Here is a 25,588-nt window from a genome sequence, read left to right as displayed (position 1 = left end):
CTTGGCAGATATGCAATTATAGGGAAATAATAAATATCACCTTTTACTCTAGCGTAAGTGGTGCTCTTTGTACCCAAATCCTTTCAGCACACCCAGTTCTACCTAAAAACAGATTATGTAAGTGGCCCTGAGCCACACTTCTCTCTTTTTTTCTTTTCCCAGAATTTATGTTCAAGGACAAAAAGAGCAAACAGGCTGTATTTGCCCATCTGTTCAATTTCTTGTGAAAGACCTTTAAAGGTATTTTAGTATATCACTTTTCTTCTGTTTTTTCAAAGTATTGTGTGTTTTTTTAATTAGAGTTCTTACATGATTTCTTCTAAAACCTTGTGATTTTTCTGCAACAAATTGTATGCTACATTTAAGATATCTAGATTTCCCCCTTTATATCTAGTTTTTTATTGAAGGCAAAAGCTTTGTTATATAGTTTGAAACAAGGCAGCGTGATGTCTCTAGTTTTATCTGTCTTTCTCAAGTTTGCTTTGACTTTTCTGGATCTTTTTTGGTTCCATAGAATTTTAGGGGTTTTTTTTCTATTTCTGTGAAAAATGCCACTGGATTTTAATAGGGACCATATTGAATCCTGGATCATTTTGGATAGTGTGGATATTCTTTAATAATATTAATTCTTCCAATGCAAGAACACATGATACCTTTCCATTTACTTGTGTCTTCTTCAATTTCTGTGATGTGTGTCTTACAGTTTCAGTGTATAAATCTTTCACCTCTTTGGTTAAATTTATTCCTCAGTATTTTTATTTTATTATGCTATAGTGAATGGGATTGCTTTCTGAATTTCTTATTCGGATAGTTCATTGTTAGTGTACAGAAACACAACTGACTTTTGCATGTTGATTTTGTATCTTGCTGCTTAACCTGAATTTTATTAGTAGCTCTAACACTCTTTTGGTGGAGACTTTAGGAATTTCCATTATGAGATCATGTCATCTGGAACCAGAGACAATTTTACTTCTCCCATTCTGATTTGGGTGCCTTTTATTGCGTTGTCTTGCCTAATTGATCTTGCTAGAATTTCCAGTATTGTGGTAAGTAGAAGTGGTGAATGAAGGGACACTTGTCTTGCTCCTAATCTTAGAGGAAGAACTTTTAGCTTTTCACCATTAAATATAGCGTTAGCTATGGGCTTGTCATAATGACCTGTACTATTCTGAGACACATTCCTTCTATATCAAATTTATTGAGCGTTTTTACCATGAAAGGTTGTTAAATTTCATCAAATACCTTTTTCATTTCTGTTGAGATCCCATGACATTTATGACCTGAGAAATCAAGGTTAACCAGGAATCAGTTAAACTTGGGAAGAATGGGAGAAAGAATAAAAAGAATATCTCTACTCTAAGACCATATCTTTACTAATAAATCTGTCTTCAAAAATGATATCTTTTTCTTTTCTTCCTCTCATGATCTCTATTTATTTTACAAACAAGCATTGAGCTCTTATATAATACGTGCCAAACACTGCCTGAGGCTAAAGGTCCAATACACTGAGGGAGTAAAACAGTACAAATATACATACATCTGTGTGAGCCTTAGGTCAAACGGAAGATGAGCCCATAAAAATGTGTGAAAAAAGAGCAGTGAGAGAAAAGGAAAAGTGGGAGACAAAACAAGCGCAGATGCCGAAGGAGCTGAGGAAGGAGTGTGGCTCAGCATTTTGAAAGCTGGTGCAAAGCGATACAAGACAATGGTAGAGACATACATTGGATTCGTCACATAAATGTTTTTGATGATGTTGATGAGAGAAGATGCAATAAAGTGATGAAAATAGAAACTGGACAGTCAACAGATGAAAAATGACTGGTTAAAACCACTGAGACGTTGTCACTTTGTGATGAAAACAAACCCCCAAAAATGACTAGGAAGGGGAGCGAGTAAACGGGAGTTGTCAATTTTGTCTGGAAGACTCTACTACGTGTCGTATGAAGGGACTAAATCTAGCAAAATGGAAAAGGCTGTTAGAGCAGAAGAGGAAAATCATCTATGAAACAAAGTCCTCAGAAGGATAAAACTGGAATGGCATGGTGTTATTAACCCAAGTGGTAGAATGGTAGAAGGAGGCACATTTTCCTCATTATGACAGGCGGTAAGAGGAACGTGATCGGGGCAAGGAATAGATATATTTGTAGGTAAAAGAAGAGGGTTTCGGAGTTGGGGCTTCTGTTTCCTCATATGTTTTCATAAGAAAAATAACAGAGCTATAAAAAGACCTAAATGAGAGCCTTAACAAGTCTGACATTTAAAGTCCATTTCAAGTCAGGGTGGAGGAGAATGAATAGCTAGACAATCAGGAGGAAAACCTGGAGTATCTGGTGTCAAGAAAGCACTGAATAAACATCCATCCACACTGGGCGCTAAGAGGCAGAACAGAAAGCCCGACAGCATCAGGCTAAAGCCGTTGGAAAGAGAACGAAAGGGGGAGGATGTAGAGGCAAAGGTTCCTGTGAGCTCTGGGTAACTAAGAATTACAGATGCACAGTCTAAGTCTATTGTTTAACTTATTAACTGCAAAGGGGCTTTCATATTGTTAAAAGCACCCAAATGTTATGAACTTTCACAGGCTTCATCTTTAAATCAGCTATCCCTAACTGACTGCTAGAAACACTGTAGGGGAGAAATAAATACAAGCATACATCAATGAACCATTGCTGGGCAACGGGTATGACTATCAACAAAGGTGTTCATTAAGATGCCTATCTGGGTTTTTAGAAATTTCTTTTTTTAAATGTTTATTGAATTTATTGGGGTGACATCCTATAGAATAAAAGCCTAACATGCAAATTGACTGAACAGCGGAACACCGGTCACTATGATGTGCACTGGCAACCAGGGGGCAGAAGCTCAATGCAGGAGCTGCCCCCTGGTGGTCAGTGAGCTCCCACAGGGGGAGACCCGCTCAGCCAGAAGCTGGGCTCACGGCTGGCAAGTGCAGCAGCAGTGGCAGGAGCCTCTCCCACCTCCGCTGCAGGTGGGCAGTAAGGAGCAAGGGGTCCCAGACTGCGAGAGGTATGTCTGACTGCCGGTGGATATCCCCCGAGAGGTCCTGGCTGGGCTGAGGGACCCCCCCCGCACCCCACTGCATGAATCTCGTGCACTGGGCCTGTAGCTGGTTAATAAAATTATATAGGTTTTAGGTGTACACTTCTATAATACACCATCTGTATATTGAATTGTGTGTTCATCACCCAAAGTCAAGTCTCCTTCCATCACTATTTCTACCCCTTTACCCTCTACTATACTGCCCTTTCTCCTTTCTCTCTGGTAATCACATACTGTTGTCTGAGTCTATGAGTTTTTGGGTTTGTTGTTGTTGTTGTTGTTGGTTTGGGGGAGGGGGTTAATCCCTTTACCATTTTCACCTAGACCCCAAACCCTGATAAACAGGTTAATGTGAGGCTTCTAAAATAAAACTGTGGATTGTAATTATCTTATACTTGTATAATTATGTGAGTGTTTATCCTTTTCTTAGATTTCAAGTTGTTTACTTATTACAACTTTTACAAAAAAAATAATGAGTGACAAGAATTTATATATGTACAAAAAAGAAATACACGTGGTTATTTCTCTGGGGTCATATGTATTTAATTCAAATCTTATAATTTAGATTCCACATGGATTGCAATAAATGGATCTTCGGCAGTGTTACTGATAGAGAAGTGAGCTTTGCCATCAGCAGAGACGTAGATTTTGATTCCTGTACACTTGTCACCGATTTTATCTCCAGAAATGACATCACAGTAGGTGCCAGCAGGAAGACCCGTTTGCAAATAAGAAGACAATGGCCTGTGACAGAAACGTGAAGATTTCACTTGAGTTCAACACAATGAAAAGCAAGGATGCAGATGACCTCTGAAATGAGCGGCTGCCCTTCATGCCACGGACACCACACAGTCAGGTCTCAGGGAGAAGAGACTCCAACACAGAGACCTCTCCATGGGATGCGTTTTCTCAGGGACAGAGGAATCCTCTAGGAGACGGAGCAACTTCCTGGTCAACAGGGAATACCACCAAACATGATGGGTGAGGACTGTCGGTGAGGATTTGAGTTGTACAGGCCCCCTCAGGTAAGAGTACTTCCTGAGGTGCCTGGCCGGCGTGGCTCAGTGGTTGAGCATCGACCTATGAGCCAGGAGGTCAAGATTTGATTCCTGGTCAGGGCACATGCACCGTTTCAGGCTCAATCTCCAGAAGGGGTGTGTGAGGAGGCAGATAGATAATTCTCTCTCACCATTGATATTTCTCTCTCTCTCTCTCCCTCTCCCTTCCTCTCTGAAATCAACCAAAATATATATTTTGAAAAAGTACTTCCTGTGGTACACAAATATTTAAAATATGTCCTCATCTGAACTTAAAGAAATACAAATTACTTTAAAAAATTTTAATTTGATTATGTTTTCCAAAAAATCTTTTTTTTCAAGAGGCCAAAATGAATTTGGGCTGGAGATAAAAATAATCTAGCATTCCTTTAAAGGAGTATATGGTTTTAAATAGAAGCTGTCACATACATTTATTTTGCTTCTCCCATCCACAAAAGACAGACACAAGAAGAGATATACTGGATTCTTTGTTTTGTCCGTGGAATATAATTTAGGCTGGAATGAGCTGAGCATAAATAGAAGTTGCCCTTGGACGGAGACATTTCAGCAGCTTGCAAAAAGGTCTAAGTCATGCTCTTGTCTCAAGTGTAAAATTCAACTCTCCTCAGGTGAATCGCTGACCCTAAGATACATATTCGTTACATGTATGCTTTGAAAATGATTGGCATGGAGAGCTGGAAGTGAAGAAAGGGACCAGAGAACCAGATATAAGACTAGTTGAGAAAAAGAACTAGAAAAAGGTATTTCAGTACCAGGCAGTCATCTCCCATCATTGACATAAAAGGGGGTCAAGCGACATGTTCATCTAGTGATTTCACAACCTGTACACTAACATGGGTGGATGTGGGCGCATAGAATGTGCCTCGTACCTGCACATGATATACAAGGTGTACAAACACAGCTCTTCTGAGAACAGAGAGCCCTCATCAAGAGGAGATCAAAAGAATAGGAACCATCATTTTTTTCTGGTTCATTTAATCCACTGACTAAAGAATTTTTCTGATATTAAAGAAAAAATTAAATGAGCAGCAAGAGGAAAGAATGAACCCAGAACACGTTAGTATAAAATATAATTTCTGACTGCTATCTACTTACCAGTCATCATTGTTAAAGATGATGAATCCTTTGCTTCCTCTTCCAAAAGCTACTTGGTTGCTGCCATTATCCCACCAGTTGGTAAAAGGTTCGCCGTCAACCACGTTACGGAACATGACCATGTTCCTGAAATCAAAACACAGTGGGATCGCTATGTGCTCTTCAACAGTTTCACATAAAATGCTGAGCAAGTTTATTATCGTAGGATCTCTCTGAATAAGGGCCCCACCTGATTTGACGCCAGCGATGCTCACAGACCCAGTCGTTGCCGCAGGTGGTGTCTGGGTTAATAGTGACTTCTTTAATTACTCCATTAGTATTTGGTGGCCCAACCCAATCATTAATATCCTTCATTAGCAAAAAGAATAAAAAAATGCTCAGATTTAAATGTCAGTGTTGCCTCTTCCTTCTCCAGTATGCCAGACCCAATCTCCCCTGTTTGTCTCTGGAGTGTCTTCATGTAGAAGCCAACTCCTTCCGTAGCTGCCAGCCCTTCCCCAAGTTCTCATCACCTTCCCTCTGAATTCTCATTTCCTAGTGCCATGTTGCAAAGGTAAAATTTTTTAAAGCCTGGCTGGTGTGGCTTAATGATTGAGCATTCAACCTATGAACCAGGAGGTCACAGTTCGATTCCAGTCAGGGCACATGCCAGGGTTGCAAGCTTGATCCCCAGTAAGGGCATGCAGGAAGGATTCTCCTTCCTCCTTGATGTTTCTCTCTCTCCCTCTCCCTTCCTCTCTGAAATAAATAAAAATATATTTTTAAAACAATTTACGCAGATGAGTGAATTTACCAAATTTTTTCTCATCTGCATCTTTCCCGGTATACTCTGCACATTTCTGTTCTTTAATACATATATGATCCTTCTTCTTATAAAATACTTTGCCTATTTAACCTCAATTCAACTATATATTTTTTTTGCCTTCCATACAACTTTTTTAAAACATTTAACCAGGCCGAAACCGGTTTGGCTCAGTGGATGGAGCGTCGGCCTGCGGACTGAAGGGTCCCGGGTTCGATTCCGGTCGGGGGCATGTACCTTGGTTGCGGGCACATCCCCAGTGGGAGATGTGCAGGAGGCAGCTGATCGATGTTTCTCTCTCATCGATGTTTCTAACTCTCTGTCTCTCTCCTTTCCTCTCTGTAAAAAATCAATAAAATATATATTAAAAAAAAAAACAAAAAAAAAAAACATTTAACCAGTATTTATATTGCTTAGATTATGAACAGGTGCTGTTTTAAGTTCTTTACACATGTTCATTTGTAATCCACATACCAGCCAGGCAGTAGCAGGCACTTATAAGAGGTACCAGTTATATTCACTGTATCCTTTTGTTCAAGTGTCTGGGGGCAGTAAGGAGGTATGTTTCTCACGTTTCAGAAATAGCTTGCATACCGTTTAACAACAGAGACCATGCATTTTAGTGTTTTAATACCCACTCCATTGCTAAAAGAGGCCTGGGTCAGCTTACACATAAAGAGTTGATAAACAAATAATAAATGTAGCAGCATCTGGTAAACTTAGAACAAAGCTGCCCTTTTCTTGAGAAAAAGGTATGTTGCACGACACCAGCACTTACTTTTCCATTCACAAAATACCTTGGCCAACGGAAGCTTGACATGACGCGTGTGAACCCATATGGATGGGCGAGCATAAATGCCACTCCCATTTTGTAGAGTCTGGAAGTTACAAAACGATATCATCGTGAAAGAAAGTAATGTTTTCAGTGTTGTTAAAAGGTAGGGGGACACCAAATGGAGAACTCTGTTCCCACCTGGCATCCCAGAAGGTAAGGATGGATGAACCTCCAGCGCCGTGTCCCCGCTGGTTGTCGTGGTTGTCCACAAAGACAAGGGCTCTGTCGGAAGGCATGAAGCCCCAGCCTTCTCCCCAGTTCCTGTGGGTACGCACACACACACCATAGAGTAACTTACATGTGTGTTTCTTTCATTATATAATGAAATTCTCTCACTGAAAGGATTTTTGTGTAAGGTTTTATATATATAGGGGTGGGCAAGAGTAGGACTATAGCTGTTCATATACAAATCATACAAATAAATAATACAACAACTAATATATCAGTAATAGAGGAATAAACTCACAACCATAAACCTACTTTTGCCTGCCCCTATATACATTCTCTGTAGATATAGCTGTGTTATCTATGAATACATTCCATGTGTGTATATGCGCATAAATTACTTGTATTGCATTCATGTTACCGGTATTTCTGTAATTTATAAAATCCCTTTGGAAGTCTTAGGGATGATGATTGAGATGGACTTCAGAAGGATCAATGTCCATCGCATACAGAATGGCAAACGGGTTTAAAAGAAGGTTTCCGTGTTTGCGTTCACAATACAGACATTTTAAAATGTGAAACCATTTGATAGGAGGCTCGTGAATGCCACAGCATGGCCACATTGTAGGGACTTTCTCAACGACAGACCATTCTAGTAACAACCTGGACTTCCCAGGTCAGTGCTGGCAGTCAGCGTAGGAGAGTCATGTAAGCCACAGATGAGAAACCCCAGGGGACGGCTTTCTAGACATACTTCCTGGGACTGACATTCTATACGATAAAGATGACCCATTCGAGTCGGGAGCGAGCACACTTGCTGTTGGTAACTGATCCTCGCAAGGGTCTACATAAGGTCTTCAGAAGATAACTCCTGTCGGCATAATGTGATATGTAATCAGTCTGTAAAGTGAATCCAAGAACCAGGCGTGTGCCACTCACCTCAGATAGGCCATCTTCTCCCCATGCCACTTGCGCAGCACTGTGCCCAGTTTGGCACCATACTTGAACTCTGTCACGCGGCCGTTGTCGAAGTAGTCACTGCTCTTAATGGGCTCACCACCCAGATCGATTACCTGGAAAAATTATTCAAGTAGAAGAAATGTAGGGGGGAATGCCATTTTAGGTTATACTTTTAACCAACAAGTGAATGTCATATAGTAAATGGCTTTAGCCCACGTGGCATGTCTCAGTGGTTGGGCGTCGACCTATGAACCAGGAGGTTACAGTTGGATTCCTGGTCAGGGCACATGCCCAGGTTGTGGGCTTGATCCCCAGTGTAGGGCATGCAGGAGGTAGCCCATCAATGATTCTCTCTCATCATTGATGTTTCTCTCTCTCCCTCTCCCTTCCTCTTTGAAATCAATAAAAATATTTTTTAAAGTGGTTTTAAACAATGTTACTTGACATGCCCCAGATGATGCTCCTTATACCAAGATTCTCATTTTTGTTGTTACGGTATTTACTACAATATTAAAAGTGATTAGACCAGGTGGGCTGCTGTCCTGTGAAAACCCGCATCTAATGGAGTCTTCCATGAAAACAGATAACCTCACAGAGCAATCACTGTCTTGCCGACAGCATCTCTAAGTGCTTGATAAGTACTAACTCCCCTAACTTCCTGACAACAAAGACATCACTATGACCTTTTCCTCACGTGAAGAAACTGCGGCACGGGGAGGTTAATCAATGTGCCTGAAAGAACACAGCTCATAGTGCTACAGACAAGACTTAACCTCTCGCAGCCTGGCTCAGGACAACCAGACTATGACCCGTCTTCTCTGATGGTCTCTGATGGGAGACGTCAATTACAAAGAGGTGCTTGCAGCCTAAACAGAATCTCTGCTCTTCCTTAAAACCCCTTGTGATCAAGACTTAGAGAGTTCGACGAAGAAGGGCCTCTGAACAAAAGGAGGTTAAAGACACTGTCCTTGCCTGCCTGGTGTGGCTCAGTGGTTGAGCGTTGACCTATGAACCTGGAGGTCACAGTTCAATTCCCGCTCAGGGCACATGCCCAGATTGTGGGCTTGCTCCCGAGCAGGGGGCGTGCAGGAGGCAGCTGACTGATGATTCTCATCATTGAGGTTGCTATCTCTCCCTCTCCCTTCCTCTTTGAAATCAATAAAAAATATATATTAAAAAAAAACACTTTCCTCTACAACTGATTCCTGTTCTGTGTGGATGATTCAGTTACTAACCTACAGAAATTACATTTTAATGAAATATGTCACTCATTTTCTGATGAATTAAGCTACATTGTATGTGCACACATATGTCTCAACACACCTCCTGGTAAATGAAAGGTTTACTTCCTTCAGGGAACCAGGTTGTGTTCAGAGGATGCAGTTTATCCAGAACCGCCTTCATGTCTCCGGGCCACATGTGCTTGGAGGCGTCGATTCTGAAGCCGGCCACCCCAATGTCAATGAGGTGGTTCATGTACTCAGCGACCTTGGAGCGCACGTAGTCTTTCTCCAGGGCGAGGTCAAGAAGACCGACCAGGCGACAGTCTCTGACCTATGGAGGAAGAAAGTTCATGACTGATGCATAAGACATGGTGTCCACCTGAGAATCCATGTGGCCAGTCATTCATTTGTTCATTAATAAGTATCTCTATAGCGTCGCCTTTGCCTTGGGCACGGGGGACATGGACACTCTGGTCGGGACATACCTTTGAGGTACTTCCCGGTGTAAAAATGGAGCATGAAGGAAATGAAGTGGCTGAGCTTTTTAATTGGGAATCAGTAACTTGGAGAAAGTGTGGTACCTATTGCTTTGAGTTGTTTTATTTTTGTCCCATCAGACTTGGAGCCCTATTTTCTTAAGGAAGTTAAGGTAGCACTTCAATGGAGATGAATGAGCTGTACACAGAGAAAGGCAGACAGAGAGCTCTTTATTCAGATCACGGTGGAGTTCCTAATTACCTGGTAAGCGTCATTGTAGTTCTCGATGTCCCCACTTGCGGTTCTACATTTACCATCATTGAAATCCCAGGCCGAGAACGGGACGGCGGGGAAGTCCCGGCTTCCAGGGTTGAAGAAACTTCCACAGGTGCTGCTGGTCCCCGGGCTCACGCCGTTGCCGCACATGTGGTTGATCACCGCATCCACGTAAATGTGGACCTGAAAGGCAGCGCTTCTGCTTCAGTTCGATCGATGGCGAGGGAACCATCTAGAACATTATCGACTGAAGCTGACAGCATGTTCATAACACTCCAGACTAGTTCTTTTTCTTTGTTATGTTATAACGTACCTGCCTAGAAGACCAAGTGTACAAGGAAATCAGGTGAACCAAAGACCTACGTGCATGCCAGCCACAAGGCCAAGTGTTTACATACATGGCAAATGAACAGAACCAGAAACTCCTGTGACTACGAATGAAGGCAACGAGCCTTTGCTGTGGGAGGCAGGAGTAAGTGGAGGAGAGATTGCAGATCTTGGAAATGTCCATGGGTCACCCTCTGCTACCGACTCAGCCTCTGAAGACAGGGCGGTAAACACTGTTTCTTACTGTGTTCCTCATCAGAGGGATGGTTTATCATCAAACAGCCCGAGGGGAAGAAGACTCGGGAATTACGGATGGAGACACAGCCACGTGGAAGGGACCCAGACATTGTCACTGGAATTTCCAATTCCTGACAAGAAAGTATCTCTGGAAATCTGTACAGTTACAAGGGTTAAAGGTTGATATTTGCTTTATAAGCAAGATGCCTTTAAACCCCGACTTAGTCTTTAGTAGATAAATGGCATACATACAAAGAATGACAAAGAATGAAATATAAGCTACAATTAAACTTTAGTTACAGGTGAAGTATAAAGTAAAATAAAAAATACGGGAAATGTTCTCAAAAGGAGCAAGAGATGGGGACGGGCAGAGAGAAATTATATTTTTACGTAATTTTTTTATTTTTTATTTTTTTAAATGTATCTTTATTGTTGAAAGTATTACAGATGTCCCCCTATATTCCCTCATTAACCCCCTCCACCCCGCACCTGCACCCCTCCTCCCCCCAGGCCTTCACCAGACTATTGTCTGACATAGATATTTTAAAGAATACGAATTCACTTACGCCAACGTTGTTACATCTGGTCACCATGTCTCTGAATTCATCTTCGTTTCCTGATCTTGTACATAACTTGTAGCTAATCGGTTGGTATCTTTCCCACCAAGGTCTTGAAGGGTTATTAATGATAACATTTTCATTGGGTGGAGAGATCTACAGAGAAAACAATCTTAGGTATCAAATGGTGGCTTACTTGGTATCACTGGATAGTCTAGAAAACAATCCATGGACTTAAATGCTTTCTCAATCTTTGTATAAACTGCTTCATTTTTCTATAAGCACTGGAAACGATGAACCAGCCTATTGCTGATATCCTGCTGAAGAAAGAATATACCAGAAACAGAACCTAAAGTTGCTAACAATACTGAATTTTGTGTGTTCCTTATGAAACTCCTTTGATGGCATATAAAATACAATTTCTGGACTTCACCGACACAGAGGAGACCATATGCTATAAGGCGCAGCAGCCCCGCGACGTACACTGTGAGCCAGACCCACCTGCACCCCTCCGAATCCTTTGGGACCCAAGTACCGCTCACATTCCAGGGCGATGTCAGCCCAGCGCCACTCAAACAGGTGGACGATGGAGGTGCGCCCAGGCTTGGTGTTGGGGGCGTACTGAGCCCAGCAGAACCCGAGGGCTGAGAGCAACAGCAGGAACTTCATTTTGCTCTGAAGTTGTCAGGGTTCTTTCCAGCCACTATTTATATTCCTGCAAGAAGCATGGTTTACAAAGTAAATGTTCACATGAGCAAATACTCGGGGCACAAAATGTTGACTCATAATCTGAAAGGAATTATCAATAAAGCATAAGATTGTCCAGGAAATGAGTCCAACTGACCTCTGAGAACCTTAATGTTTTCTTTATTAGGGAATATCAGCCTTTTTTAACATCTGGCACTTTATATACATAAAAAGCAATCCCCAATCACGTATTATTTACTTATCATTCGATTTTATTTCCAAAGCCCTTCAAAGATAGAAGGAAAAGAACAAACAGAGCCAACTAAATTCATAGTCAGAATGTTGCCTTAGGCCTGGCCAGTGTGGCTCAGTAGTTGAGCATCAACCTATGAATCAAGAGGTCAAGGTTGGATTCCAGGTCAGGGCACATGCCTGGGTTGCAGGCTCAATCCCCATTGTGGGGCGTGCAGGAGGCAGCCAATCAATTATTCTCCCTCATCATTGATGTTTCTGTTTATCTCCATCTCCCTTCCTCTCTGAAATAAAATATTTATATTTTAAAAATTGTTACCCCTAGCCCCAATTTTTCAGTTACTTAAATTTCTGCACCTAGATTTAAGAAACAGTTTGGAAATTGAATGTCTATGAATTAAGGAAACAGAACATTTCGTCTCTCCATCAAATCATGTGCTTAACACATGTCTAGAAAGGTAATGTGTGAGTATATATGCTTTTTCTTTACCCCTGCCCCCAGCAGTCTCACGTCTCAGACACAAATACATTTTTTAACATGTACATGAATTAACATTAACCAAGAGCAGAAAGTTATCTACTATTGTCATTTGTAGTCATTAATCTATCAGCGGTTCTCAGCCTGTGGGTCGCGACCCCTTTGGCAGTCGAACCACCCTTTCACAGGGGTCACCTAAGACCATCCTGCATATCAGATATTTGCATGACGATTCATAACAGTAGCAACATTACAGTTATGAAGTAGCAACGAAAATAATTTTATGGTTGGGTCACAACATGAGGAACTGTATTTAAAGGGCCAGAAGGTTGAAAACCACTGGTAGATGCTCTATAAATATCTTTATAGCAAGTAACTTAATAAAAGTATTAAAAATTGCCCTAACCGGTTTGGCTCAGTGTATAGAGCATCAGCCTGCAGACTCAAGGGTCCCAGGTTCGATTCTGGTCAAGGGCATGTACCTTGGTTGCGGGCACATCCCCAGTGGGGGGTGTGCAGGAGGCAGCTGATCGATGTTTCTCTCTCATCAATGTTTCTAACTGTCTAGCCCTCTCCCTTCCTCTCTGTAAAAAATCAATAAAATATATTTTAAAAAAATAAAAGTATTAAAAATTTTAGTAGAAATACCTCCTCACATCTATGTCTGTTATTTCATCACTTGTATTTCTCTCCGGGTGTTTTTATATTTTTTCTGTTTTCCTAGTTTTCAATATTCTAGAATGTTAGGTAGTAACAGCACTTGATCGAGGTAATGGTTTCTCTTCTAAAAATAGTCACAATCCCTCTAAGTTTTCCATGGGATCTCATGTACAATTTTCTTAAAGCAATACCCTGTCGCCTAGGAGCCCTCCTTCTACCGAAAGAAAGGAGAAATAAAAGCAAGAAAAATGCACCTGAGATCAGGATAGTAAGTCACGTGGGAAGGTTAGAGAAGAGAAGGCAGACAGTCAAGTTTGCCTACAGTTCTCTGCAGGGAGCGCTGCCTTTTGAGTGAAGGTTTGGACGCATTTCAAATCTAAATTGTACGTTTTGTGCTGGTGGACACTGAGACTTCAGATGTCAACAAACCTAAAATAGACTGTGACACTTTGACCTTTATCGAATCATATGCCAGGAGCCACTTATTTCAAGACAAAAAGGGGGGAAGGGATTACATGATACTAAAAAAGAGCGAACTGTAAAATAACTTACCACATCAACTTCTGTAAGCCAGCAATCCCACAAATCCTCCGTTCAGTCTCTTATCAACGGTAAAAATTAAGAAAACAAACAGTTCTCTTTTTCTCTTCAGTTAAGGAAAAAATGCTGCATTTTAGACTTTATAAACTGCCCATAATCCTCCTCCTTCCAGTCGTGGCTCTGAGGACTCTGCTGAGTTCTCCAAACCCACGTGGTACCCGGTCTAGCCTCAGCCCCACTGGCATCAGGTCAGGCCAGTCTCCTGAGCGCCTGGGCTCCCCGCACTGTCCCCACCCCCTCCGCCCGCAGCCTCTCCTCACTCCTCTGCCAGGTTGCTTTCGTTTTGTCCTTCCTTTCTCTTTCTCTGAGCCTCTCCCAATCTCCACAACCCTTTCTTTTCTGAATGGTTTATATTAATCCAGTGGGGGGAAATTTGCTAAATCAAACAACACCCTTAAAGACAGATTAGAATATTGCTGTGTTAAATGAGTTAAGTAACATAAGTGTGACTAGAATGTAAACGAAGTCTCTAAACCAGAAATCTAATTTTGAATGCAAGCTTTGCCATCGGCTCTGAGCCCGGAGGAAAACCATGAAGTCTGCACATGACATGTCGATCCTCATTTAGCAAATGGGAATCATGGTATATGTTAAATATTCAAAAATAACTACAGCTAGCAACACGCATCCAGTGCTGCTGGTGCCATTTCTGTGTGTTATCGCTTTGATTTCTCACGTGTGTAAATGCGAGAGCGAGCTATGCTCGTACCCAGTTTTAATTACTGAGACCACAGTGTGACCCCATAGTGAGCTTGTAACCCAGTCCTCTCAGCCTGTCACCGGGTGTCACAGAGTATTGTATGTGAAGGTATTTTGGAATCTGGGAATTTGCTTGGCTAGTAGTAACTGTTAGACAGACATGAGCAGAGCAAGGACCATGGGCCAGGTACAGAAACTCACCAGCGCAGAAAGCCCTGGATGCCTAGCAAGGGGCAAGACTGGGAACACAGAATCCCCCCCCCCCCCACCGCCCCAGGGTGACCTGTCCTCCCCTAGAGCAGCGGGCACTAACCTTTCGGGCCTCTCGGACACCAGTGGTCCGCGGACCACCAGTTGGCGACCGCTGCCCTAGCGTGTGGCTGCCCACGTGGTTAGCACACCCTGACTTTCCATATCGCTGGTCATGCGGTTTAGACCCTGACCTTTCCTCCCTAGAGACAGCGGCAAGTCCTCAGTTGTATTTCAGTTCCAGGCTCAGAAAAGCAGCAAAACCAGGGAAGCGATGCAGTGGCTGCCCCGGGAACAGCTACATGACTAATGACCCCTGCCCTGGTGCCGACCAAGCAGGGGAGACCATGCCCTGAAAGAGCACGCCTGGAAAGCTGATGAATGTTCTATTAGACCCTCCTCTGAACCTCCCCTAAGATTTCCACCCGCAAGAGAGAGAGACTGAGGACAAAGGAGCCAGCCTGTGCCACTCCCTCCTCCTCTCCTTCCCCCACAGGCATGTATCTCCTAACCAGGGGAGCAGTGGGCAGCGGCAGCTCATCTGGGCTCAGCCCCTGAGCCCGCGTCCAAGGCCCCTTTTCTCTGACTGCCCAGTGAGCCACAGCAGCCCGCCTCGGCGCTCTGTTGCTTCTGAGCCCTTCCTTGTTGCACTGTCCTAAGTATATTTTTGCTGCCCTCATGGACCCAGTACCCTTTGGCTCAGTGCTGTGGAGCCCTTCCCTCTCAATGGTCCCATCCCCCATCCCTTAAATAAATTCATTTTTCTTTATTCACAGCCTGAGGTGGCTATTTAGCCTGCCCAACTTTCACCTTTCAGGAATATGTTTAGAAGATCACAGAATGAGGATTAGCCTCTTATTTTTTGTTTCTTCAAATTTTCACTCTGAACAAAATTAACTCCCCTGTTAGGACTTGATCCATATGCACCCACAGAACGTTTCCTTGTTCATACTCAGTGCCCCTTCCCTCGGGGGAATTATACACTCCTGTCCTGTCGAGCTGGGGAGTGTCCATGTGACTTGCTCTGGCAGTGAAGTGCAAGCAGGAGGAATATGTTGGACTTTGAGGCCTCTTTGTTAAATCTGTGTCAAAATGGAGTTCTGTGGCCAACTGTGAAGTGGCTAAGATGTAGGGTCAGTGCCCTTGTTGACCGATGATGAACTTAACACATACGCGTGGTTACTATAAGCCACGGAGGATTTGTCGGTTTTGTTACTAACCTATTCCTTTCTGATACAACCATTAAGTTCCCTTATGCTCTTTGATTCAGAAGACATTCTATATGACATTTGCTTTCTCTTGGGATGTAGGAAGTCAAGGGTATGCATTTCTAGGAATATGTCCATTTCATCTAGGTATCTAATTTGTTGGTGTAGAACACTTCATAGTACTCTTTATAATTCTTTTTCATTTCTGTAGACCAGGGGTGGGCAAACTTTTTGACTCGAGGGCCACAATGGGTTCTTAAACTGGACCGGAGGGCCGGAACAAAAGCATGGATGGAGTGTTTGTGTGAACTAATGTAAATTCAAAGTAAACATCATTACATAAAAGGGTACGGTCTTTTTCTTTTTTAGTTTTATTCATTTCAAACGGGCCGAATCCGGCCCGCGGGCCGCAGTTTGCCCACGGCTGCTGTAGACTATGCAGCAGTGTCCCCACTTTCATTCCTGATTTTAGTAATTTGGGTCTTTTTCTTTGTCCATCTAGCTAAAAGTTTGTTAATTTTGTTGTTTCTTTCAGTCAACTTTTGGTTTGATTGATCTCTATTATTTTCTGTTTCATTGATCTCTACCCTGATCTTTATCATTTCCTTTCTTCTTCTAAGGTTGTGTCTCGTTACTTCATTTTCTAGTTCCTTAAATTGCAAATTAGGTTATTGACTCGAGATCTTCATTATTTGTAAGTAATTATAACTGTCAATTCATACCATTGTTTGGTACATTTTTTGTTTTCAGTTAAATATTTTCTAATTTCCCACGTGATTTCCTCTTTGATGCATTGATTGTTCAAGAATGCATTCATTTCAATGGGAATGTGAATTTTCCAGCTTCCCTAGTTATTGAATTCTAACTTAATCCCACTGAAAATTCTTTGAATACATTAAAAATACTTTGAATAATTAGTAGCTTGATATATAGTCTGTCCTGGAAAATGTCCCATGTGTACTTGACAAGAATGTGTATGGTGTTGTTGTTCGGTAGGGTGTTCTGCGCATGTCCGTTGATTTATTATGTTAAGTCCTCCATTTCCTTCCTTATTTTCTCATTTTATCCCTTATGTGAGTGGGGTACTGATGTTTCCAACTATTATTATAGAAATATCTATTTCTCCCTTCAATTTTATCCATTTTGGCTTCATACATTTTGATGGTCTGTTCCATTTGCTCTATTGAAACTTTTATTAATACCTATTGTCTTAATTTTCTGTTGCAACCTTTTTTATTTAGTCTATTTTGTCTGTAAAGCCACCCTGCTTTCTTTGCTTACTAATTGCATGTAACATTTTTTTTTCTCTATCCTTTCACTTTAAATCTATCTGTGTCTTTGGATCTAAGAGTCTTGTAGACAGCATATAGTTTGACCAGGTGTTTTTACTGAGTTTCCTAATATCTGTGTTTTAATAGAAGAGCAGTTAATTTACACTTAAAAATTACTGAAAAGGAGAGACTTACTTTTTGTCATTTTGCTTGTTTTCTATATGCATGAGAGCTTTTTGGTCTCTCATTTCCCAATTTGGTGTCTTACGTTTAGCTGTGTGTGTGGAGTTGTGTTGTGGTTTTGTTTTTTTGTAGTGAAGTATTTAAATTACTTTCTCATTACTTTCTCATTTCCTTTTGTGTATATCCGGTAGCTGATTTCTTTGTAGGTACCATGGAGTTCACATCCTTAAACTGTAACACTGTATTTGGAGTCTATGCAGCTTCACTTCAGTAACACACAAGAACTGCATTACAGCTCTCATCCCACGTCTTTTCACCTTCATACATGATGTGCCCCCACACATATTTGAAATGCCTTAGTCTCTTAAATTATGTGGAAAATGTGTGGAGTTACAAACCACAGCTACAATACTGACTTATGGACTAATTTTTTTAATGTGTGACTCTTAAATAATGTGGAAAACAACTCTAGTTACAAACCACTGTTACAATAATCCTAGCTCTTGTAATTGCCCATTATTTCCTTTATTGGGATCTGAATTTCCCCAGATGGCTTGGAGTTGCTGTCTAGTGTCCATTCATTTCACGCTGCCAGAGTCCCTTAAGCATTTCTTCCAGTGCAGGTTTACTTGGGAATGTCTTATTTCTCTCTGAGTTTTGAAGAACAGTTTTGCTATGTATAGGGTTCCTTGTTGGTTTTCTTTTAGCACTTTGAATATATTAATTAGTCTACTGGCTTCTGATCAAGGTTTCAGATGAGAAATCTGACAATTTTATTGAGAATCCCTTGTATGTGACAATTCACTTCTCTTGCTTGCTGCTGTCAAGATTCTGTCTTTTATAAAATTTAATTATATTGTTTCTCAGTGTGGGTCTCTGAATTCATCTACTTGAAATTTATTGAGCTCCTTGATGTTCTATTCATGACTTTCATCAGATTTGAGAAGTTTTCAGCCATTATTTCTTCAAGTACTCTGTCCCTTTCTCTCTCCTTCAGAGACCCCTATAGTGCATAGCTATAAAATGAGTCTTAAAATTAGGTAATCTAAGTCATTCAGTTTTGTTTTTCTCAAAATGTGCTAGTTATTCTAGTTCGTTCATTTTCCAAATAAATCTCAATCAGTTTAGCAACATCAACAATATAGAATTTTTGAATGGGAAAGAATAATTTTTTAGTCAACATTTTAATAATCATGACTCTACATATATACACACATACATACTAGAGGCCCAGTGCACAGATTCAGGATCCCTCAGCCTGGCCTGCACCCTCTCGCAATCCAGGACCCCTCGGGGGATGTAGCAGTGCGCCCAGCAGCAGGCGGCCAGGCAGGGAGGAGTCTGAGCCGGCCCAGCACCGCGCCACTTGCGCTCTCATCCCGGCCACTGCACCTGCCGCTGCTGCTCAGTAGCGCTGCTGCAGAGTCAGGAGCAGCTCTGGCCACAGCAGCTGCACTCACCAGCCGCGAGCCCGGCTTCTGGCTGAGAAGAGCTCCCCCTGTGGGAGCACACTGACTGCCAGGGGCAGCTCCTGCATTGAGCGTCTGCCCTCTGGTGGTCAGTGCACGTCATAGCGACTGGTCCACCAGTCATTAGGTTGTAATGGTCGCTTTGGCTGTGTGTGTGTATTTTTAATTGGTTTCAGAGAGGAAGGGAAAGGGAGACATAGAAACATCAATGATGAGAGAGAATCACTGATTGGCTGCCTTCTGCACGCCCCACAATGGGGATTGAGCCCACAATTGCGGCATGTGCCCTGACCTGGAACTGAACCTGCTTCATACATAGGCTAACACACTGGCTGGAGAATAATCATGAGTCTTTTGACATATGTACACATTATCTCTCTCCACTTATTTAAGTTTTCATTTTAAAAAATTTTTATAGAGTTTAGAGATAGGATGGGACAGGGGAAAGAAATGAAACATCACCTTATTGTTCCACTTATTTGTACATTCGTTGGTTGATTCTTATATGTGCCCTGACCGGGGATCAAACCCATGGCCTTGGCGAATCAGGACAATGCTCTAAGCACCTGTGCTGCCCGGCCAGGACTTAGTTTTCATTTTTTATTATCAACTGGAGGCCCAGTGCACAAAATTCATGCAGGGCAGGTCCCTAGTGGCTGTCAGCTGCCGCCAGGGCCTTCCTTCGTTCTGCGCCACTCCCTGGTGGTCAGCACAGGTCATAGCAAGCGATCAAACTCCCTAGGAGGCACTTTGCATATTAGGCTTTTATGTATATAGATAATAATTGGTGGAGGGTTTTCACCATACAGGTTTAGTATGTATTTTAGATTTTAACTAATTATTTCCGCTTTGGCACTATTGCAAATGGTACTTTTAGAAAATTTTCAAAATGTAGTTGCTTATTGTTAGTATACAGATGTACATTTGATTTCTACACCTTTTAATTTTGCAGCCTTAACTCACTTATTAGTTGTAGGAACCTTTTAATTCCTTGGGATTTTCTACATGCCATTTCTGAATAGGGACAACTTAATTCTTTATGTCTGATTTGTATGGCTTTCCCCTGCTTATGCACTGGCTGTCAAGATGTTGAATAGGGGTGGGGAGTGTGCACTTTCTTGCCTTTCTCTCATCTTAGGAGGAAAACATTCAGCCTTTAACCAGTAAGTATTAGCATAGCCATAGGTTTTGTAGACACTCTTTACCAAATTAAGGAAGCTCTTTCCTACTCCTGGTATGCTGAGTTTCTATAAATGGATGTTTAATTTTGTCAAATGCTTTCCCTTCCTTTATGCTTTTTCTTTACTCTGTTGACATGATGAATTACATGACTTTCAGAATTTGAACTAGTCTGAACTTCCTAAGATAAACTTCACTTGACCATGATGTATAATTCTATTTACATATTGTTGAGCAACTTATTAACACTTTATTGAGGATTTATGCATCTATACTCATTAGAAATAGGGATATTGTAGTTTTCTTGTACTTTGCCTGGTTTTAGTATCAAGATAATGCAGGACGCAGAAAATTAATTTGGAAGTGTTCGCTTCTATAGAATTGTTGGTTTTCATTTGCTGTTTGGTAGAATTTACTAGTGAAAATACCTAGACCATGAGCTTTCTTTGCAGGAAGAGTTTGAATTACGAAGTAAATTTATTAAATAGAAAAAGGATTGTTCAAGTTACCTACTTCTTGAATAAGCTTTGGTAGTTTTCACTTTCAAGAAATTGGTCCATATCATTGAAGTTGTCAAATTTATAAAAACAAATTTGTTCAAATTCCAGTATTATATTCTTACAATTTGGAGGGGGAGGTGGGGGTTTCCTCTTATTTTTCTTTGCAATCTGGCTAGAACTAGTTTTGTTTACAATGATATTTCCTGTTCACAAGGTATTGGTTTGTGCTTATTACTGTTATTTCTTTTTCCTGCTTGCTCTGGGTTTAATTTATTCACTTTTTAGTTCCTTAAAGTAGAACATGCACCATCAATCTGTCGTTTTTATTCTTTTCTAATATAAGCAAATTCCCTTTAAACACTTCTTTAGCTGTACCTCACAAATTTTTGTTGTATTTTCATTCATTCAAATTCAGTTATTTTCTAACTTCCCTTAAGAATGCTGCTTTGCTCTATATGTTATTTAGTGATGTGTTATTTAATATCCAGGAATTTGAAGTTTTCCTGTTACTTGATATCTGGTTTAATTTGGCTGAGGTCAAAGAACACTTTGTATGATGTTACTGTTTAATGGTACAGAACCACCTGTCTTCCAAACGATTAGCGATTATTTTGCTCTCCAGTGAAGGAGGAAGAAAAGTCTTCCTTTGATCACAGGACAGATACGCACACAGTGTACAAGCAGACAGACGGTGTGTTGTGATTTTAAAATTTCATGTAGGTTGATTATTAAAAAAGTCTAAAAATGCTCCTTTGGGAGGGAGAGTAATTTTAAAAAACAGCTGAAAAACTGGTTTAAAGGTACGCCACTCTTGCTTTATTTTCGTTTTAGTTGTGATGTATTTGTCATACAGAAAGATGTAATTTAAAAAAAAAAAAGACTCCATCTCCCAAGACCCAGATTTAAGACATGTTAACATTTTGCCAAAATATTCTTAAAACACCCTCTTTAAAGAAAAATACAATACATGCAGCACTGCGCACTCCAACTTCATTCTCCTTTCATCTTTTTCTTCCACAGTGAGGCAGTCAGTGCCTCCATAAGTACATAGTTCTGTCTAAGCTCTGAAAAGTTTCAAGTAATAAAATAATCCGGGGCTCAGATTTTCTTCTGTATTCTGGGATTTTCAAGGACCCTGGTATATTAACTACCGGTAAGTGGTATACTGGTGCTGTCATAATTTTTCAAATAAAATACCTTCTTATGTTGTCACACACCCTTCTCATTTCTAACTGATGTGCATTTTTAATAGATGCAATCCCCATTTCGATGTATGTTAGTCCTAGATGTTCTCAAGTCTTGTGTGACCTCCTAACTTCCCCATGGCGTTAGAGCTCAGCTTGTTTGGTGCAGGGCCTCTCCTCCTGGCACTTCTTCCATGCTGGTGAGTCTCAGGTGCGTATCTGAGACTCCCCCCTGCTCTTTGTGACTGCTCTGCCGCTATACAGCTCGCTCCCACAAATGGCAGTTGCTTAAGTTCTTGGGGAGGGAACTCTTTCTCCTAAGAAGCATCAGCTCTCTCTCTACATGCCTAACACACTGGTCTGCTCTCATGTCCACTGAACGATCCTCCTGAGTCACTATTTCTGTTGTATGTGCATGAGTTAAGGAAATTAAATGGACCAAAGAAAATGTCTTCTTAACTCACAGTTGGAGTTTACTTACAAACTCCATTACTCACAGAAGGACCTATTTTCTTATGGGGTGGTAAACATCAAATTACTACATCTCAGCACTCAGCACAGTGCCTACTGAATGTTAAGTACGCATCAGCTATTGATTCTGTTCCCTTACTTCCTCTGAAAGCCTTAATATCTTTTTTTTTTTATTTTTTTATTCATTTCAGAGAGGATGGAAGAAGGAGGGAGAGAGAGAAACATCAATGATGAAAGAGAATCATTGATTGGCTGCCTCCTAAATGCTCCTCACTGGGGATTGAGCCCACAACCCGGGCATGTGCCCTTGACTGGACTCGAACCTGGGACCCTTTGGTCCCACGGTTGACACCACTGAGCCAAACTGGCTAGGGCCCTTAATATCTCTCGATATTGATTTTGAAGGAGTCTTATTTGCATAGTAAATACTTTCTGATTCACCTAAAACAGCAACCTAAATGCTCTGCCTTCTGTCTGATGACTGACTTACCAGGATGACGCTGACTGTTCATGTTGCTAACAGGCAGACTCCTTAAAGGGAACAAACACTCAAGGTGTCTCACTGCTTCACAGTCCTCTGAGCCCTTGTAGAAGGCATAATGGAAAACCACCGTATGGCAATCAGCGTTTACATATCAGATATTACTGTGTGTGTTCTGACTGCCCCACCGCCAGCTGTTCCCTGCCTCCCTCCTCCCTGAAGCACAGTATTGAAACGAGACCAATCAATAACTCTACAGTAGCCTCTAAGTGTCCACGTGCAAGGGAGAGTTGCACGTCTCTCACTCCAAGTCAAAAGCTAAGGATGAGTAAGCTCAGTGAGGAAGGCATATCCAAAGCCAAGACGGCCACAGGCTGGGCCTCTGGCCCCAGACAGACAGCTGAGTTGTGAAAGCAAAGGAAAAGTTCTTGAAGGAAATTAGAAGTGTTACTCCAGCGAACAAATGATAAGAAAGCAGAACTGCCTTATTGCTGATAAGGGAGGAAACTGTCATGGTCTGGATAGGATAAACCAGCCACAACCTAATTAAGGCAAAGCCTAATCCAGAGCCAGGCCCCAACTCCCGTCAGTTCTAAGGTGAGGAAGCAGCAGGAGCAAGTCTGAAGCTGGTGGAGACTGGGTCATGCGGTTTAAGGAAAGATGCCGTCTCCCCAACACAAAAGGGCAGGTGAAGCAGCGGTGCTGATGCAGAAGCTGCAAGTCAGCCAGGAAGCCAGCCAAGATCATGATGGAGGTGGCCACACGCGACAATAGGCTTCAGTGGGAGAAGAGTGACATTGGAAGCAGATGCCACTGGGACTTTCAGAGCAGGAGAGGTCAATGCCTGACTTCAAAGCGTCAAAGGACAGGCTGACTCTCTCCTTAGGGGCTAATGCAGCTGTGACTTTCAGGTGAAGCCTGTGCACATTCACCATTCTGAAAGTCCCTGGGCACTTAAGGACTATGCTCAATCTACTCTGCCGGGCTCTAAAAATGGAACAGCACATCTCTTTACAACATGGCTTACTAAGTATTTTAAGCCTATTGTTGAGGCCTACTGCTCAGTAGAAAAGATTACTTTCAAAATATTACTGTTTATTAATAATCAATGTAAGACCCCCCCCCCCCCAAAAATGACTCACTGTAGGCTCAGACCATGGTAGCATTTTTTTTTTAAACAATAAAGTATTTGTAAATTAAGGTATGTGCATTGTGGTTTTTAGACATAATGCTATCGCATATTTAATAGGCTACAGTATAAACATAACTTTTATAGGCACTGGGCAATCAAAAAAATGTGACTCACTTTATTGTGCTGATCTCGAACCAAACTGTAATATCTGTGAGATATGCCTGTATATGAAAGTTTTCCTACTTACCTACAGCTGAAACTAATTTCACCAAGGGAAGGGAATTTTATATGGGAATCATTTTTACCTTTTGAATAATATTCTAATAGATTATAGGGGCACAAAAATCAAAGACTAAACAAATTCCCTAAACTGGAAACACACACACACACACACACACACACACACACAAACATACACACACACACACACAAATAAACAAACAAATAAAAAACTCATAGCCAGACAAACAAAACTCCTAAAAGAATTACAAGAAAGAAGATCACTATTAAAGAAAATTTTGCAAGTAAGAGCACTGGTATGCAGGTAGGAATTAAAAAGGGGCATTATTTATAATATTAAAATACAATTTAATTTAATATTGTAAAACCACCTTAATAAAATCATACTTTCCTAGCCATGTAAAACATTAAAATTAAGAATACTATTTTAGTGAAAAAATAATTTATTATATAGAAAGCTGATTAAAATATACATAATATATGTCCAATAAACTAATTTAAGTGCATATACACTTAATTTTTAAATACACTTTAAAAGCTGTTACGCACAGTTCCATAGCCCAGGTGGTCAATTTCTTCTCAGAGGTGCAAAACACGGGAAAGACATGGAATTCAAAAGGAACCTAAAATACCATAAAAATTAATTGAAAGCAGTAATGAGTATAAAACAGTTCATTAGTTTAAAAATAAATAAAAGCTAAAATATTTATATTTAGAAAATTAGTGAATCATGTCAGTACATTTTATTTGTCTAAAAACAACTTATAAAGAAAGTGATTTATAACATTAAAAAATATAGCATTTAACTCCCTATACGGAAAAAAAAGTAATTTCAATATCTATAATTCTTTGCACTCTTAGGATGATAGTGATTATCAACAGATTTTTGAACTGTTTTCACAGGACTAAGAGTAGCAGGATTTGCAAGAAGGAAATGTAGAGGCACCAACCAACCTTTATTTTCCTACCTAGAAAGGTAGATGGGTAGGTGACATTAGGTACCTAACCATTTTAATCTCACAAAGTCGGACCCAAACTGCAGTCCTTATAACTATACTAAGGGAAGGGATCTTTTCAATGAGATTCTTCGTTGATTCCGAGATATGACTTATTAGTTCTGGGACCCAGTTCAGAAATCTCAGTCTAAAAATCCTTCCTAGGTGGTTCTCAACCTTGGTTGCATGTTAGAGTCAGAATTTTGGGTGGTCTGAAAAATCCCAGAATCTATGGTGCACACCTGATCGATAAGTCAAAACTCTGGGGGAGGAACCAAGGCATCAGTAGATTTTTTCAGTGTGTCTTTTTTTAAAATCAATACATTAAAAGTCTCCCAGGTTATTTCAATGTGCAATCAAGTCTGAGACCCAGTTCTGAGTAATCCTGGTCATGAACTAGTCTGGAAACCACTGTTCTGACATATCCACCAGACTGTTTCTTTCCATTTAATGTGCTACCCTGAGTCAACATTCTGTCTTCCAGCTAATACACTTTTCTTCTTGCTTCAAGAGGAAAAAGATATTCCTACTTGCTGTCTGTCTCAAAGGAAATTTCAATAACACTTCAAAGGTGAGGTCTG

General features: G+C 41.1%; 2 protein-coding genes across 3 annotated transcripts in view; both read right to left on the bottom strand.

The window, feature by feature from the left end:
• Positions 1–3,575: 3,575 nt before the first annotated feature.
• LOC308533852 (pancreatic alpha-amylase) lies at positions 3,576–25,378 on the bottom strand. 2 transcript variants are annotated; one of them, XM_081112005.1, is made up of 12 exons: positions 24,562–25,378; positions 13,699–13,747; positions 11,571–11,784; positions 11,079–11,225; positions 9,934–10,131; positions 9,296–9,526; positions 7,952–8,085; positions 6,986–7,108; positions 6,791–6,890; positions 5,440–5,558; positions 5,211–5,336; positions 3,576–3,801 (listed from the first exon to the last, which is right to left on the bottom strand). In XM_081112005.1, exons 3-12 carry the CDS (start codon positions 11,736–11,738, stop codon positions 3,612–3,614), a joined length of 1,536 nt encoding a protein of 511 aa, XP_080968131.1. In that variant the 5' UTR covers positions 11,739–11,784; positions 13,699–13,747; positions 24,562–25,378; the 3' UTR covers positions 3,576–3,611. The 2 variants fall into 2 exon arrangements, with proteins under 2 accessions (XP_080968131.1, XP_080968132.1); XM_081112006.1 differs by lacking the exon at positions 13,699–13,747 and having other exon boundaries at positions 24,562–25,006.
• RNPC3 (RNA binding region (RNP1, RRM) containing 3) overlaps positions 24,434–25,588 on the bottom strand; it is a 14,517-nt gene continuing 13,362 nt past the window's right edge. The window contains exon 15 of the mRNA XM_081112004.1: positions 24,434–24,635. The gene's annotated coding sequence lies outside the window, so the exon portion shown is untranslated. The remainder of the gene's footprint in view (positions 24,636–25,588) is intronic.

The sequence above is a fragment of the Myotis nattereri genome (genome assembly GCF_964212035.1).
Source record: "Myotis nattereri genome assembly, chromosome: 18".
In the NCBI taxonomy this organism is placed as follows: Eukaryota; Metazoa; Chordata; class Mammalia; order Chiroptera; family Vespertilionidae; genus Myotis; species Myotis nattereri.
The sequence above is the reverse complement of the archived record's forward strand: the minus strand, read 5'-3'. Positions and strand labels throughout refer to the sequence as shown.

Excerpts from the sequence above, each read along its gene's own strand:
- LOC308533852 (XM_081112005.1), bottom strand. The coding sequence starts at position 11,738 with ATGAAGTTCCTGCTGTTGCTCTCAGCCCTCGGGTTCTGCTGGGCTCAG. Across the intron at positions 5,337-5,439 it reads CATCGCTGGCGTCAAATCAG|GAACATGGTCATGTTCCGTA; the intron begins GTGGGGCCCTTA and ends TTTTGATTTCAG. Across the intron at positions 3,802-5,210 it reads ATCTTTAACAATGATGACTG|GCCATTGTCTTCTTATTTGC; the intron begins GTAAGTAGATAG and ends TTTCTGTCACAG.